This window comes from Dendropsophus ebraccatus, chromosome 14, assembly GCF_027789765.1.
Source record: "Dendropsophus ebraccatus isolate aDenEbr1 chromosome 14, aDenEbr1.pat, whole genome shotgun sequence".
Lineage (NCBI taxonomy): Eukaryota > Metazoa > Chordata > Amphibia > Anura > Hylidae > Dendropsophus > Dendropsophus ebraccatus.
In genome coordinates this window covers 62,431,840-62,448,854 of record NC_091467.1, presented here as the reverse complement: position 1 = coordinate 62,448,854, position 17,015 = coordinate 62,431,840, and the positions used below count along the sequence as shown (strand labels likewise).

The following is a 17,015-nucleotide window of genomic DNA, read 5'->3' as shown; positions in this document are numbered from 1 at the left end:
GTCTCTATACCTTCAGACCGCCCCCCCCCCCCCCTTTGTTATTTTACTGAAAGAGTAGTCAATGCCCGGAGAAAGCTCCCAGCAGATGTGATTGTTAAATCCATAGTAAGTGACTGCAACCTGTGTGGGATAGTATGAGGACAGAATGGAGGGACCAGGGGCTTATTCTGCTTGAAGATCTCTGTTTCACCTCTAGACTCTCTGTCCCCTTTCTCCTACAGACCTCTCCTCTGTCCTCGTATTCCCTCTAGACCTCTCCTCTGTCCTTCTCGCCAGGCTTCTCCTCTGTCCTCGTATTCCCTCTAGACCTCTCCTCTGTCCTTCTCGCCAGGCTTCTCCTCTGTCCTACTCTTCCCTCCAGATTCCTCCTCTGTCCTACTATTCCCTCCAGACTTCTCCTCTGTCCTACTCTTCCATCCAGATTCCTCCTCTGTCCTACTCTTCCCTCCAGATTCCTCCTCTGTCCTACTCTTCCCTCCAGACTCCTTCTCTGTCCTCCTCCTCCTTTCTCCAGACTCCTCCTTTGTCCTCCTCCCTCCAGATTCCTCCTCTGTCCTACTCTTCCCTCCATAATTCTCCTCTGTCCTACTCTTCCCTCCAGATTCCTCCTCTGTCCTACTCTTCCCTCCACACTCCTTCTCCGTCCTCCTCCTCCTCCCTCCGTCCTCCTCCTCTGTCCTACTCTTCCCTCCAGACTCCTTTTCTGTCCTCCTTCTCCTTTCTCCAGACTCATCCTCTGTCCTCCTATTTCTACAGACTCCTCCTTTGTCCTCCTCCCTCCAGATTCCTCCTCTGTCCTCATATTCCTCTACTCCTCTTCCCTCCTGCCCCCTCCTCTTCCTCTGCACTTCTCTTCCCTACAGACTCCACCTCTGTCCTCCTTCCTCCAGACCCCTCCACTGTTGTCCCCCTCTTACCTCCAGACTCCTCCACATTCCAGACCCCCCCCCCCCGTTTTCCTCCTCCCTCCTCTTCCTCCAAACTTCTCTTCCCTCCAGACTCCTCCTCTATCCTCCAGACCCCTCCTCTGTCATTCACCTCTTTCCTCCATACTCCTCCTCTTTCCAGACCCGTCTTCTGTCCTCCGGTGCCCTTCCCTGCACTCCAGACCCCTCTTATCCCTCCGCCTGACTGTCTTGTCCCGCACGGTTAGTCACAGAAGCTCTTTGGTATGGTGTATCAGGTACTGGTGCAGGTGACTTTGTTGTGCTTGTCCCCAGGACACGATATTTTGGAGTGGATTATACAGCGACTACAGATTACAGATGAAGGTAGGTGGCCGTCATTAGTGACCCTGTGAATCTGGTGGCAAAGATATATTAGGACAAGTGACCAGTCTGTTCTATGTAAGCTGGAAAATGACTGTGACCGTAGACATTGGGGGTGGAGCATCTCCACAGTGGGCAGTCCTTTGGGGTCCCCAGTATGTAGTGGTCATTACCAACCAATAGCGTCTGAAGAACAACTGGGACAAGGACATGGGGGCCCATGGGAGAATAACCGGGAAAAGGTCAAGGTCATGGGGGCCAAAGAAGAATAAGCAGGGACTGGGGAAAAGGTCATGGAGGCCTAGGAAGGGGGAACCAGAAATAGGGGCCAAGGAAAGATGACCAGGGACAGAGACATGGGGACCAAGGAAGAATAACCGGAGACAGGGGGGTCAAAGAAAAAAAATTGTGGAAAAGGGACATGGGGACTCAAGGAAAGATGACTAGGGACTGGAAAAAGGGTCCCAAGGAAAGATGACCAGGGACACGGGGTCCAAGGAAAGATGACCAGGGACACGGGGGTCCAAGGAAAGATGACCAGGGACACGGGGGCCCAAGGAAAGATTACTAGGGACACGGGGGCCCAAGGAAAGATGACCAGGGACACGGGGGCCCAAGGAAAGATGACCAGGGACATGGGGGCCCAAGGAAAGATGACCAGGGACACGGAGGCCCAAGGGATGATGATCAGGGACATGGGGGCCCAAGGAAAGATGACCAGGGACATGGGGGCACAAGGAAAGATGACCAGGGACATGGGGGCACAAGGAAAGATGACCAGGGACATGGGGGCCCAAGGAAAGATGACCAGGGACATGGGGGCCCAAGGAAAGATGACCAGGCACATGGGGGCCCAAGGAAAGATGATCAGGGACATGGAGGCCCAATGAAAGATGACCAGGGACATAGGGGCCCAAGCAAAGATGACCAGGGACACGGAGGCCCAAAGAAAGATGATCAGGGACATGGCGGCCGTGAAAGAATAAGCAGGGACAGGGACATGGGGGCCCAAGGAAAGGTAACCCAAGAGAGATACATGGGGGTCCAAGGAAAGCTAACCAGGGACATGCGGGCCTCAGTAAAGGTTACACGGGACAGGGACATTTGGGCCCAAGTAAGGACGACTGGGACAGTGTCATGGTGGCCAAGGACAACCAAGAAGCAGGGACAGGGTCATGGGAGAGGGGGCACAGATGGGGCAGCAGTATTGGTGTACAGGCCTCCCTCTTCCTGTTAACATTTTCCTTTTCCACAGAGGGGCAACACCTGGGAAATCTGATGGTGAAGTGCGGATACATCTACCCCCTGCAGGAGCCCAACAACCTCATCCTAAGGCCTGACAGCAGCCTCTACAGGTTCCAGGTGGGGGAGGAGAGAAGAAACCAGGGGTAACACGGGGCAGGACGCAGCTGATAGGGCAGGAGTGTAAAATGGGGGTCAGAATTAAGGTGATGGGGCAGGAGTGTAATTGGGAGGGGGAGGGGGGGGGTTACAGGTAATGGGACGGGAGTGTAATATGGGGGTGGGGGTTTGCAGGTGATAGGGCAGAAGTGTAACATGGGGGGAGGGGTCAGGAGTGTAATAGGGGGATGCAGGTGATGGGACAGGAGTGTAATATTGAGAGGGTGGATTATCCGGTTGATGGTGTCTTCTGCCCCCTGAATGTATAATGGGGTACAGGTGGGTCACATAAGGGAGTTTTTGGCATCACTATAAATCTCTTTCATCACATTTTCCTGTTTCCATCACAGACGCCCTATTTTTGGCCAACACAACAATGGCCGGCAGAGGATACAGACTATGGTGAGTAAAATATATATATTTATATGGAGGTATTTAAATGAGTGGGAGGAGTCAGTTCAGCAGATGGTGGTAGATAAGATGGCAAGTAAGTATGTAAATCAGGAAGGAGTCAGGATCAGCAGGTCTTGTGGTAGACAAGATGGCAGGTAAGTATGTAAATGAGTGGGAGGAGTCTGGATCAACAGGTGTTCTGGTAGAGAAGATGATGGGTAATTATGTAAATGAGGGGGATATATTTCTTTTCTGTTAATATTTTTAAACATTTTCCTTTCAGCAATTTACTTGGCAAAAAAAAATATCCGTAAAAAGGGAATTCTTGAGGAATATGAGAAGGTGAGTGTCCGGCGGCACCACAGTCATGTAATCTCCAAGGTCATACCCCCTCCCCTTGTAGTCCCCACCATTGCTGTATGCCCCCACTCTTCTCCCCTCGTTGTCTTCTCAGACACTTCCTCTTTCCATTCCAGGAAAACTACAGCAACCTGAACAAGAAGATCAACCACAAATGGGACTTTGTTGTCATGCAGGCGAAGGAGCAGTACAAGTGAGTGCACCTCCACCAATTAACACCAATTAACACCTGACAGTCATGTGACCACCAACTCTGCTCATCCTGGGCTGCCTGATTCATGAACTGAACTTATTTGTGTATGATTCATATTATGTTTTAGGGCGGGCAAAGAGCGGAAGAAGTCCGACCGGGTGGTGTTGGACTGTCAGGAGAAGGCATACTGGCTGGTGCACCGCCCACCGGTGAGTAGAGGAGTGCCATAGAGGCCGGACCCCATTACAATGTCCTACAGTCACCTCCCCCCAGCCTGACATGGCTGATACAGAGAATAATAGATTGTATATACCTGTCCTACAGTCACCTCTCCCCAGCCTGACATGGCTGATACCAGAGAGCAATAGATTGTATATACCTGTCCTACAGTCACCTCTCCCCAGCCTGAGATGGCTGATACCAGAGAGTAATAGATGTATATACCTGTCCTACAGTCACCCTGACATGGCTGATACCAGAGAGTAATAGATTGTATATACCTGTCCTACAGTCACCTCTCCCCCAGCCTGACTTGGCTGATACCAGAAAGTAATAGATGTATATACCTCTCCTACAGTCACCTCTCCCCAGCCTGACATGGCTGATACCAAAGAGTAATAGATTGTATATACCTGTCCTACAGTCACCCCTCCCCAGCCTGAGATGGCTGATACCAGAGAATAATAGATTGTATATACCTGTCCTACAGTCACCTCTCCCCAGCCTGACATGGCTGATACCAGAGAGTAATAGATGTATATACCTGTCCTACAGTCACCTCTCCCCAGCCTGACATGGCTGATACCAGAGAATAATAGATTGTATATACCTGTCCTACAGTCACCTCTCCCCAGCCTGACATGGCTGATAACAGAGAGTAATAGATTCTATATACCTGTCCTACAGTCACCTCTCCCCAGCCTGACATGGCTGATACCAAAGAGTAATAGATTGTATATACCTGTCCTACAGTCACCTCTCTTCAGCCTGACATGGCTGATACCAGAGAGTAATAGATTGTATATACCTGTCCTACAGTTACCTCTCCCGTGTCTGACATGGCTGATACCAGAGAGTAATAGATTGTCCTTCAGTTAGAGGTGAGATTTAGGGGACGACATTTGGGGGTGCACTCCCTCATAATATTACTGTGTTACAGCCAGGGATGCTGGATGTTCTGGATTACGGGATGGATCGGGCCAGTGATCCCAATGTTGTCAAGGTAACAGGTGAGGTGTCCTGTGGTTTCTGGATGTTGCACTGCAGGTGGTGTGTGTGTGTGTGTGGGGGGGATGGGGAATGGGGAGTCACGTGACTAGTCCATGGTTTTGGGAGGGATCTCTCCCCACCTTGGACCCCAATCCTCCTGCGTCGCTGCGTTGGATGCCATTCGTCCTGTCACATACATGACAGCAGCTGTAAGCTCATAGACGTAGGGTCTAGTGGTTACCATGGTGACGGCAGGGGTCGGGGATGTTCCGCTGTGTGGACTTTAATGAGCTCTCTGGGGAGGAGGCGTTACATTGTGTCAGATGACCTGTGACCCCACCGCAGATCCATGAGGAGGCGCACTGTACCCCACACCTCAGTGCTGATCCCTATACATGGCGATGTCTCTGTTGCTTCTCCCTATGTATCCTGTGTGTGTGTGGGGGGGGGGGGGGGGGGGATAGCAGTGGTGATCAATGGCTAAGCCTGTGCTGTGGGTGCCGTGCCACCCTTTGGGTGCCATGTGTTGTGACGCGCTCTGGGTGCTATGTGTGGTGAGCATGATGAGACTTGTAGTTCTTCCGCATGTCACTGACTCTTCCCTCTTCTCTCCGCAGAATCTATGTATGTTAGGCATCTGGTGCAGGGCGGAGGACCCAAGTAAACCTGAACCCTCCCACAGGATAACTATGAGCCTTCAAGGAGGACAGGAGTGCAGCTCTGGGAGACATCAGTGTACTATGGGGGGAAGAGTTATAGAAAAATCTGCTGGTAAAGCTGTGTGGCGCGGCGCCTCTGGAGGGCGCTGTGCCGGGGCTCTATACACCAGGGTCTCCCCTACCCCCTCTAATCATGAATCAGTACAGGGCGTGGAGGGACTCTGATTCCATAGAGACCCCAACGGGAGGTGCCATGTTTACATTCTGAACCTCTACTGTATTCTGTCTGATCTCCTGCCATCACACGGCCAGACTCGCCTCCAGAGCTGCACTCACTATTCTGCTGTTACACCTTGTCTTAACCTTCAGTCACCACTAGAGCTGCACTCACTATTCTGCTGTTACACCTTGTCTTATCCTTCAATCACCTCCAAAGCTGCCCTCACTATTTCGCTGTTACACCTTGTCTTATCCTTCAGTCACCTCCAGAGCTGCACTCACTACTCTGCTGTTACACCTTGTCTTATCCTTCAGTAACCTCCAGAGCTGCACTCACTACTCTGCTGTTACACCTTGTCTTATCCTTCAGTCACCTCCAGAGCTGCACTCACTACTCTGCTGTTACACCTTGTCTTATCCTTCAGTCACCTCCAGAGCTGCACTCACTATTCTGCAGTTACACCTTGTCTTATCCTTCAGTCACCTCGAGAGCTGCACTCACTACTCTGCTGTTACACCTTGTCTTATCCTTCAGTCACCTCCAGAGCTGCACTCGCTATTCTGCTGTTACACCTTGTCTTATCCTTCAGTCACCTCCAGAGCTGCACTCACTATTCTGCTGTTACACCTTGTCTTATGTCTCACCTATGTGTAGATGTCATCTCTGTAGTTGTGGTGGGGATGGGTACTTGAGATATATATATATATATATATATATATAAAATTTTATTTATTTTTTTATAATTTTTTTTCTTGTTGTTTCATCTCTGCAGAAAAAGACAGTGGATTTCTACAGGAGAGAAGTAAGTGATAGCTGAGATCTATCTATCTATCTATCTATCTATCTATCTATCTATCTATCTATCTATCTATCAATTCAGTGGGGGAAATATGTATTTGATATGCTGCTGATTTTGCAAGTTTTTCCTACTAAGTTTCACCTACAAAGATCGAACTTTTATTTGAGTTTACCAAAAACTTGTATCCTAAGATAACAATATAAGGGGAGGGGAGGTAACAGTGAAGGGAATAAAACAGGTCTGGGGAACAGACCAAGAGTTCATAGCAAATCCAAGAGTCCAAGATGTACCCCATCCATGATGGACTTATGTTTTTTGGATTGAACAAAGAATGGTCTTTCCAAGCTGAGAATAGTTTTACAGTCCACTGCAGCAAACTTTATATGAAACTTATGATGGCAAAGGTGTATGCTATTTAATGATTGCCATTTAAGTGCTGGAAAAAAAACCCTCCCCCAAAAAAGTTGAGATCCCTCCCTTTCCCATTTTATATTTAAAACACATAGAATTAAATAAACATATTATATATTGTAGCGTGCGTAACTGTCCGATATAATAAAATATAACAAGGGTGTTTTTGTAGGTAAACGGCGTAAACAAAAAAAAAGCAAAAATCGCCAGTATTTTTTTTTTCTTTTTGTTACATTATATACCAGGAAAAAATAATGTCCCGTCACCACAAATATGGCGCCAATGAAAACTTAACATTGTGGCACAAAAAATAAGACCCCAAACAGCGTGGACCTTATGGCTCACTTGGGGGCTAACACCTGATACTGATGTCTTGCTGATGACTGGGTGGTGCAGAATGATACCAGAAAACAATTAAAGAAGGTGGGAGGCGATGCATCAATTATTGACTGAAAAGCTGCCAACATAGGCACTTACACACTCCAGTCCATCTCCAGTCCTTTATGATGGCTGGCAGAATAAGATGTGTGGTTTCTGTGTGTGTGGAGAGGTGTTTGTAGTCGCCTGCAACAAAGAGCCTAAAAACACTTCCCTCTTGAACCTTAGTTAGTCCTGTAACATATAATAAGGTTTCCATCATGTCCTCCCTTTCCCTTCTTCCCCCTGTAACATATAATAAGGTTTCCATCATGTCCTCCCTTTCCCTTCTTCCCCCTGTAACATATAATAAGGTTTCCATCATGTCCTCCCTTTCCCTTCTTCCTCCTGTAACATAAAATAAGGTTTCCATCATGTCCTCCTTTCCCTTCTTCCTCCTATAACATATATAAAGGTTTCCATCATGTGCTCCCTTTCCCTTCTTCCTCTTATAACATATATAAAGGTTTACATCATGTGCTCCCTTTCCCTTCTTCCTCTTATAACATATATAAAGGTTTACATCATGTGCTCCCTTTCCCTTCTTCCTCTTATAACATATATAAAGATTTCTATTATGTGCTCCCTTTACCTTCTTCCTCTTATAACATATATAAAGGTTTCCATCATGTGCTCCCTTTCCCATATCCTTCCTGTAACTTAAATAAAGGTTTCCATCATGTCCTTCCTTTCCCTTCTTCCTCCTGTAACATATATAAAACTTTCCAACACGTCCTCCCTTCCCTTCTTCTCTCCTGTAACATATACAAAGGTTTCCATTTTGTCCCCCTTTTCCCTTCTTCCTCCTGTAACATATATAAAGGTTTCCATCATGTCCTCCTTTCCCTCCTTCCCTCCTGTAACATATATACACTACCGTTCAAAAGTTTGGTCACATTGAAATGTCCTTATTTTTGAAGGAAAAGGCAGTGTACTTTTCAATGAAGATAACTTTAAACTAGTCCTAACTTTAAACAAATACACTCTATACATAGCTAATGTGGTAAATGACTATTCTAGCTGCAAATGTCTGGTTTTTGGTGCAATATCTACATAGGTGTAAAGAGGCCCATTTCCAGCAACTATCACTCCAGTGTTCTAATGGTACAATGTGTTTGTTCATTGGCTCAGAAGGCTAATTGATGATTAGAAAACCCTTGTGCAATCATGTTGACACATCTGAAAACAGTCTAGCTCGTTGAAGAAGCTACAAAACTGACCTTCCTTTGATCAGATTGTGTTTCTGGAGCATCACATTTGTGATGTGTACTACTCCCTTCAGAGGACAGCACAAACAGGCTCTAACCAGAGTAGAAAAAGAAGTGGGAGGCCGCGTTGCACAACTAAGCAAGAAGATAAGCACATTAGAGTCTCTAGTTTGAGAAACAGACGCCTCACAGGTCCCCAACTGGCATCTTCATTAAATAGTACCCGCAAAACACCTGTGTCAACATCTACAGTGAAGAGGCGGCTGCGGAATTTTGGGCTTCAGGGCAGAGTGGCAAAGAAAAAGCCATATCTGAGACTGGCCAATAAAAGAAAAGATTAAGATGGGCAAAAGAACACAGACATTGGACAGAGAAAGACTGGAAAAAAGTGTTGTGGACGGATGAATCCAAGTTTGAGGTGTTTGGATCACGAAGAAGAACGTTTGTGAGACGCAGAACAAATGAAAAGATGCTGGAAGAATGTCTGACGCCATCTGTTAAGCATGGTGGAGGTAATGTGATGGTCTGGGGTTGGTGCTGGTAAGGTGGGAGATTTGTACAGGGTAAAAGGGATTCTGAATAAGGAAGGCTATCACTCTGCACCGCCATGCCATACCCAGTGGACAGCGCTTGGAGCCAATTTCATCCTACAACAGGACAATGACCCTAAACACACCTCCAAACTGTGCAAGAACTATTTACAGCAGAAGCAGCAGCTGGTATTCTATCATAGGTAATGGAGTGGCCAGCGCAGTCACCAGATCGGAACCCCATTGAGCTGTTGTGGGAGCAGCTTGACCGTATGGTACGCCAGAAGTGCCCATCCAACCAATCCAACTTGTGGGAGCTGCTTCTAGAAGCGTGGGGGGCAATTTCTCCAGCTTACCTCAACAGATTAATAGCTAGAATGCCAAAGGTGTGCAATGCTGGAATTGCTGCAAAAGGAGGATTCTTTGACGAAAGTAATGTAAGAACAATGTTATTTCAAATACAAATCAATATTTCTAACCTTGTCAATGTCTTGACTCTATTTTCTATTCATTTCACAACGTATGGTGGTGAAGAAGTGTGACTTTTCATGGAAAACACAAAGTTGTTTGGGTGACCCCAAACTTTTGAACGGTAGTGTATATATATATATATATATATATATATATATATATATATATCTTTGTTTCCATCATGCCCTCCCATTACCTTCTGTAATCGGTTTCTTAGTCAGAGAAGGCTATAAATACACATAATTATATAAAAATAAGATTTCATACATGGAATGATACTTAGCTGCAGTTACAGATGAATAGTTGTTCCACAATGATACGGGAGCCCCATTGTATGTTATGCTCTCATATACACCCATCTACTTCACTGATGACAAAAAGGGTCCTGAGCACCTTCCATTCATGGTCCCAGCTGAGGCTGACTATAAGCTATGTACCACAGGATTTTGTATTAATTAAGATTGGGTCATAATGGGCTCCCAGAATTTAGATAACTGGTGATCATGAATGGTAGTGAGGTAAAGTTTCCCAGGACATATTTATCAAGCACAATGGGTATGTGGTTTCACAAAAATGGCTACATGCTTTTGGACAGCTGGACACAACTGTATCCTCCAATGGTGACACTATTGCGGAGGGTTATGGCTGAACTTCTGACATATCTGTAAGATTGGACACTGACAAATTGACAAACTAGATTGATTCCAAGCTATACCAAGCTTGCATATATATAAATTCAAACAATTGAGACATAAAATAATAAATACCGGCCTACCGCATCAACAGGACACATTCGCTCATGTTCCCCATTCCCCTTCTTTCCTCCAGATTACACATATTTAGATCCCCAAGTCTTTCCTGATAAGTTTTTATGCCTCACACCCTCAACCATTTTTGTAGCCATCTTTGGACCTGTTCTATTTTATCAATATGTTTCTGTAGGTGAGGTCTCCAGAACTGGACACAGTATTCCAGATGTGATGTCACTAGAGCTCTTTATAGCAGGATCATAATCTCCTCTTCCTACTGGTTATACCTCTAGCTATACAATCCAGCATACCATATATATATGTCTACAGCCCAGAAAACCATTACATATATATATATATATATATATATATATATATATATATATATACAGCCCAGCATACCATTATATATATACAGCCCAGCATACCATTATATATGTACAGCCCAGCATACCATTATATATACAGCCCAGCATTTGCTTTCCCTACTGCCTGGATGCACTGGTGACTCATTTTAATGCTGTCATAAATTACTTCTCCTAAAGCCTTCTTGATGACGCACAAGGCGGCAGTGTGCGCGTATCCTTCCTATAGATTGATGTGGCGCTAAATAAATAAGCAAATCTACTTGGTTAGTGTCTGGTTTTTCTCTACACATTTTTAATGAAGGAATACACCCAAGAAACTGCAGGGGGCACTGTTGGCTAACAGCTAAGTGTAGGTGTGTGTAAGTGTATCTGCTATCAGAGAATACACACAACACATCAGTACATCCTATTGCATTCAATAAATTGGCTTTAAACCAATAGGCAGGTTCCATCCTAGTGTCAGCCGCACAGACCACACTCTGGTATACTGCATAATCACCAGCATACAGAGGACAGTCATAGGGAGCATATATATGTATGTTGGGGATGGGGTACACACATGTATATGATGGCGACGGGGTACACACAGAAAATGAAGGGACTATACACATGTCATATGGGGGCAGTGATCGGTTTCCTCTCTCTATTACAGATCATGTATTATCAGCAGTCACTGATGAGATCCACAGTCAAGTCCTCGGTGTCTCTAGCTGGGTGAGTGTCAGTGTACAGTGTACAGTAGTGTCATCAGTGTACAGTGTTGTGTATAGTAATGTCATCAGTGTATAGTGTGATGTGTATAGTAGTGTCATCAGTGTACAGTGTGATGTGTATAGTAGTGTCATCAGTGTACAGTGTGATGTGTATAGTAGTGTCATCAGCGTGCAGTGTGATGTGTATAGTAGTGTCATCAGCGTGCAGTGTACAGTAGTGTCATCAGTGTACGGTATTATGTGTATAGTAGTGTCATCAGTGTGATGTGTATAGTAATGTCATCAGTGTACAGTGTGATGTGTATAGTAGTGTCATCCGTGTACAGTGTGATGTGTATAGTACTGTCATCAGTGTGCAGTGTGATGTGTATAGTACTGTCATCAGTGTACAGTGTACAGTAGTGTCATCAGTGTACTGTGTTATGTGTATAGTACTGTCATCAGTGTACAGTAGTGTCATCAGTGTAAAGTGTTGTGTATAGTAGTGTCATCAATGTACAGTGTGATGTGTATAGAAGTGTCATCAGTGTACAGTGTGATGTGTATAGTAGTGTCATCAGTGAACAGTGTGATGTGTATAGTAGTGTCATCAGTGTACAGTGTGATGTGTATAGTAGTGTCATCAGTGAACAGTGTGATGTGTATAGTAGTGTTGTCCGTGTACACTGTGGTGTGTATAGTAGTGTTGTCTGTGTACAGTGTGATGTGTATAGTAGTTTCATCAGTGTATAGTGAATGTGATGTGTATAGTAGTGTCATCAGCGTATAGTGTGATGTGTATAGTAGTGTCGTCTGTGTACACTGTGGTGTGTATAGTAGTGTCGTCCGTGTACAGTGTGATGAGTATAGTAGTGTCATCAGTGTATAGTGTGATGTGTATAGTAGTGTCATAAAGGTACAGTGTGATGTGTATAGTAGTGTCATCAGTGTATAGTAGTGTCATAAAGGTACAGTGTGATGTGTATAGTAGTGTCATCAGTGTATAGTAGTGTTATTAACGTACAGTGTGATCTGTATAGTAGTGTCGTTCGTGTACAGTGTGATGTGTATAGTAGTGTCATCAGTGTATAGTGTGATGTGTATAGTAGTGTCGTCCGTGTACAGTGTGATGTGTATAGTAGTGTCATCAGTGTACAGTTTGATGTGTATAGTAGTGTCGTCTGTGTACACTGTGGTGTGTGTATAGTAGTGTCGTCCGTGTACAGTGTGATGTGTATAGTAGTGTCATCAGTGTATAGTAGTGTCATCAACGTACAGTGTGATGTTTATAGTAGTGTCGTCTGTGTACAATGTGATGTGTATAGTAGTGTCGTCCGTGTACAGTGTGATGTGTATAGTAGTGTCATCAGTGTACAGTTTGATGTGTATAGTAGTGTCGTCCGTGTACACTGTGGTGTGTGTATAGTAGTGTCGTCCGTGTACAGTGTGATGTGTATAGTAGTGTCATCAACGTAGTGTGATGTTTATTGTAGTGTCGTCTGTGAACAGTGTGATGTGTATAGTAGTGTCGTCCGTGTATAGTGAGTGTGATGTCTATAGTTGTCATCAGTGTATAGTGTGATGTGTAAGTAGTTGACAGTTCTCACAGTGTAAGTTAACCCTTTGCAGGATCCTGAAGTACAGTGAGCAGTATTACTCTCATGACCCCATCATGTCTGGCTGCCTCCCCAGTAACCCCTGGATCACAGATGACGCCATGTTCTGGGAGCTAAATGCCAAATTGTAAGTTACTAAAAACAGGTCTCTATAAACCCTCTCTAGAGTGTGTCCTGCACCCTTGTGGAGGGCTGTGGTGTGTGCTGCACCCTGGTGGAGGGCTGTGGTATCTGCTGCACCCTGGTGGAGGGCTGTGGTGTTAGCTGCACCCTGGTGGAGGGCTTTGGTGTGTGCTGCACCCTTGTGGAGGGCTGTGGTGTGTGCTGCTCCCTGGTGGAGGGCTGTGGTGTGTGCTGCCCCCTGGTGGAGGGCTGTGGTGTGTGCTGCCCCCTTGTAGAGGGCTGTGGTGTGTGCTGCACCCAGGCGGAGGGCTATCGTGTGTGCTGCACCCTGGCGGAGGGCTGTGGTGTGTCCTGCTCCCTGGTGGAGGGTTGTGGTGTGTGCTTCACCCTGGTGGAGGGCTGTGGTGTGTGCTGCCCCCTGGTAGAGGGCTGTGGTGTGTGCTGCCCCCTGGTAGAGGGCTGTCGTGTGTGCTGCACCCTTGTGGAGGGCTGTGGTGTGTCCTGCTCCCTGGTGGAGGGCTGTGGTGTGTGCTGCCCCCTGGTGGAGGGCTGTGGTGTGTGCTGCCCCCTGGTGGAGGGTTGTGGTGTGTGCTTGCACCCTGGTGGAGGGCTGTGGTGTGTGCTTGCACCCTGGTGAAGGGCTGTGGTGTGTGCTTGCACCCTGGTGGAGGGCTGTGGTGTGTGCTTCACCCTGGTGGAGGGCTGTGGTGTGTGCTTGCACCCTGGTGGAGGGCTGTGGTGTGTGCTTGCACCCTGGTGGAGGGCTGTGGTGTGTGCTTGCACCCTGGTGGAGGGCTGTGGTGTGGCTGTGGTATGGCTTCTTTCAATACAGCGGTTGCTACTGATCCCCAATTATAGGAAATACAGAAGCGAAGATGGGAGGTACACAGCTGAAGGTTTGTTACTTTGTATCGGTGCAGTTAATGCCCTTTTTGCTGATGCCAGCATTAGAACTTCCTGTCCTGGACTCAAAGGCTCGGCTCTGCTCTGTACTGACACGTTCCACAAGCTGGCGGTCAGGCGGGTGTCCTCATTCACTGACTGCATGCAGAAATGAGCCACAGAGCCTTACTGGCATCCATCACATCTGTAGTAAGTCCCTCCAAACCATGCTCCCTTCCACCGATGCCGAACAGCTATTCGATAGGGTCAGTTGGCCTTTTCTCACAGCCACACTTCGCCAACTTGGCCTGGGCCCTAGCATGATGACCTAGATTAGCTCTCCCTATTCGCACCCAGCTGCACAGGTCTCTGTCAACGGTCTCCTTTCTACGCCATTCGCCATCTTCAACGGCAGAACCCTGATATCTCTGGAGTCCATATTGGTAGTGATGATTATAAGGTCGCAGCCTATGCGGATGATCTCCTTTTTCCATTTCGGAGGCACTCAACGTATCTCTTACTTCTTCGGTTGTTTCCACCCTGAAGATCTTGTTCCCTTTCCGCTGGTTGCGGACGTCACTGTCCTACATGGGTGTGCAGCTCAAGCCCACTGTTTCAGACATCTTTTGGATGCCTTCACACATAACAGATCTCACCACAGCGGATTTCACGCTGCAGATCTAGTGCCATCCATCCCTATGAGATTGACATCCTGCTGTAAGTATGTAAGTTAACCCCCCGCAGCCCACCGCCGAGAGCATACCTTACCTGCTCGGCGCCGCGGCTGCATGTGAGGCTCCCGGCTCCGGTCCCGCTCAGCCAATCAGTGCACAGCAGCATGCAGCCGCGGCGCCAAGCAGGTAATGTATGCTCTCGGTGGTGGGGGTCAATCCCGCTGCGAGTATGTGTTCTCATAGGGATGAATGGCACTGGATCCACAGCGTGAAATCCACTGCGGATCCGTTACATGTGAAGGCACCCTCAAGGTGAATTTTCCTCCATGTTGAAGACCATGGAGGCTGATCTGCAGAGGTGACATAGAGGCACCTAGAGGATTTTTTTTTTATGAATGTCCTCCCGAGACTATATCTTTTTCAGGCCCTACCAGTTGCCGTGCCACCATACTACTTCCTCCAACTCTCCTCGCTCTTGACTAAGTTCATCGGGCACACAAACAGCCTCGTTTGTCGAAATTGGTCTTATATAGGCCTAAGGCCCGAGGTGGTGTGGGTCACCCTCACTACGTATCAGCACACCTTTCCAGGGTCTTGGATTGGCACTGACACTCCTCCACCAAGCTCTGGGTGGGCTTGGAAATGGCCCTTTCCCCCTTCCTATTACTTGCAGCCCCTTGGCTCCCTACCTCTGCTCGCCTTTATCTTCCCACCCGACCATTGCCCCAACTCTGAAAATCTGCCATAAACACCTCTCCTTTTGGATTTCTCACCCCTTACCTTTGTTCCTGGTCTTCGGTAATGCACCCTTCCCCCCGGGGACTGAAGACCCTGTTTTCCGTGCATGGCTTAGGGCAAGCTGCTCTAGGGCGATAAACTTTCTCAGCAGTTGCTCCTGGTTTTCCCTCTCAGGCCTCAAGGATCACTCGGGTCAAGGACACCAAACTTATGGAAGATCTCACGGTTGCACGACCGATCCACTCGCTTCTCCCGCACCTGGTTATACTGGGATCAATTCACCAACACGGACGAATATAAATGTGATGTGGCAGGGTCCCCCCCTCTTTTTTTTCCCCCTTTTCCTTTCTTCTTCTCACCCCCCAGTTTCATGTGGCTCTGGGCACTGTTTGCTCCCTGTGCCTTTATCCTGATGTCAATGTCGTTTTGGGGAGTCTTATGGTGCTTCCTTTTTCTCTCTGCTATGTGTTGTGCCTTTGGTATTGTACCTATGTTTAATACCTTAACAATGTAATTTTCACTTTCTGTGTCGATTGTTTTTGCGCCCGACTGAAATGAGACCACCAGAGAGTGTCAGGTCCTCACACTGTGATGTCTTTCCCTTTAGGGTGGAGATCCCAACCAAACTGCGGGTAGAGCGCTGGGCGTTCAACTTCAGTGAGCTGATCCGAGACCCCAAAGGGAGACAGAGCTTCCAGCAGTTCCTGAAGAAGGAGTTCAGCGGTGAGGACCCCGACCCCAGAGCTGGAGAGACTACACTGGTTACCTGTCTATATTCAGCGGGCAATAGATTGCATATACCTGTCCTACAGTCACCTCACCCCAGCCTGACATGGCTGATACCAGAGAGTAATAGATTGTATATACCTGTCCTACAGTCACCTCCCCCCAGCCTAACATGGCTGATACCAGAGAGTAATAGATTGTATATACCTGTCCTACAGTCACCTCTCCCCAGCCTGACATGGCTGATACCAGAGAGTAATAGATGTATATACCTGTCCTACATTCACCTCCCCCTAAGCCTGACATGGCTGATACCAGAGAGTAATAGATGTATATACCTGTCCTACAGTCACCTCTTCCCCCCCAGCCTGACATGGCTGATACCAGAAAGTAATAGTAATGTCTGGTCTGTGCAGGGGAGAACATGAGCTTCTGGGAGGCCTGTGAGGATCTGAAATATGGGGATCAGTCCAAGGTGAAGGAGAAGGCGGAGGAGATCTACAAGTGAGTGACATCGGGTGGAGGGTCTTCTCCTGATCACAGATGTGGGAGTCTCTTACAACCAGAGGCTGCAGACCCCTCACACAGCTGATGGTTTGTTACAGTGTGTCAGTATAGGGTGGTGTAAGCCGGAGCGCTTATAAAGTATTACTGATACACTATAACAATCCCCCAGCTGTCGTAGGTCATGTGACTCTTGTCTCCTCCAGGCTGTTCCTTGCTCCGGGTGCCAGACGCTGGATTAATATTGATGGTAAAACCATGGATATTACAGTGAAGGGGCTGAAGCACCCGCACCGCTACGTGCTGGACGCTGCGCAGACCCACATCTACATGCTGATGAAAAAGGTCAGTGGGGGTCACATGACAGGACGCACTACCCACCACGACCTCCACCCACCACACAC

The 17,015-nt window shown here is 47.3% G+C and overlaps 1 protein-coding gene across 4 annotated transcripts in view; it reads left to right on the top strand.

Moving 5' to 3' along the window:
- Positions 1-17,015, top strand: part of RGS9 (regulator of G protein signaling 9) — a 47,616-nt gene that overhangs the window by 18,969 nt on the left and 11,632 nt on the right. For all 4 annotated transcript variants that reach the window (XR_011359766.1, XM_069952803.1, XM_069952802.1 and 1 more), the window contains exons 3-15: positions 1,221-1,271; positions 2,524-2,630; positions 3,020-3,071; positions 3,346-3,404; positions 3,539-3,615; positions 3,743-3,824; positions 4,775-4,837; positions 6,476-6,505; positions 11,309-11,370; positions 12,978-13,091; positions 15,989-16,104; positions 16,524-16,611; positions 16,818-16,956. Coding sequence is in view for 3 of the 4 variants with exons in the window: in XM_069952803.1 (XP_069808904.1) it covers positions 1,221-1,271; positions 2,524-2,630; positions 3,020-3,071; positions 3,346-3,404; positions 3,539-3,615; positions 3,743-3,824; positions 4,775-4,837; positions 6,476-6,505; positions 11,309-11,370; positions 12,978-13,091; positions 15,989-16,104; positions 16,524-16,611; positions 16,818-16,956 (1,040 nt within the window). In the remaining variant the exon portion in view is untranslated. The remainder of the gene's footprint in view (positions 1-1,220; positions 1,272-2,523; positions 2,631-3,019; positions 3,072-3,345; positions 3,405-3,538; positions 3,616-3,742; positions 3,825-4,774; positions 4,838-6,475; positions 6,506-11,308; positions 11,371-12,977; positions 13,092-15,988; positions 16,105-16,523; positions 16,612-16,817; positions 16,957-17,015) is intronic.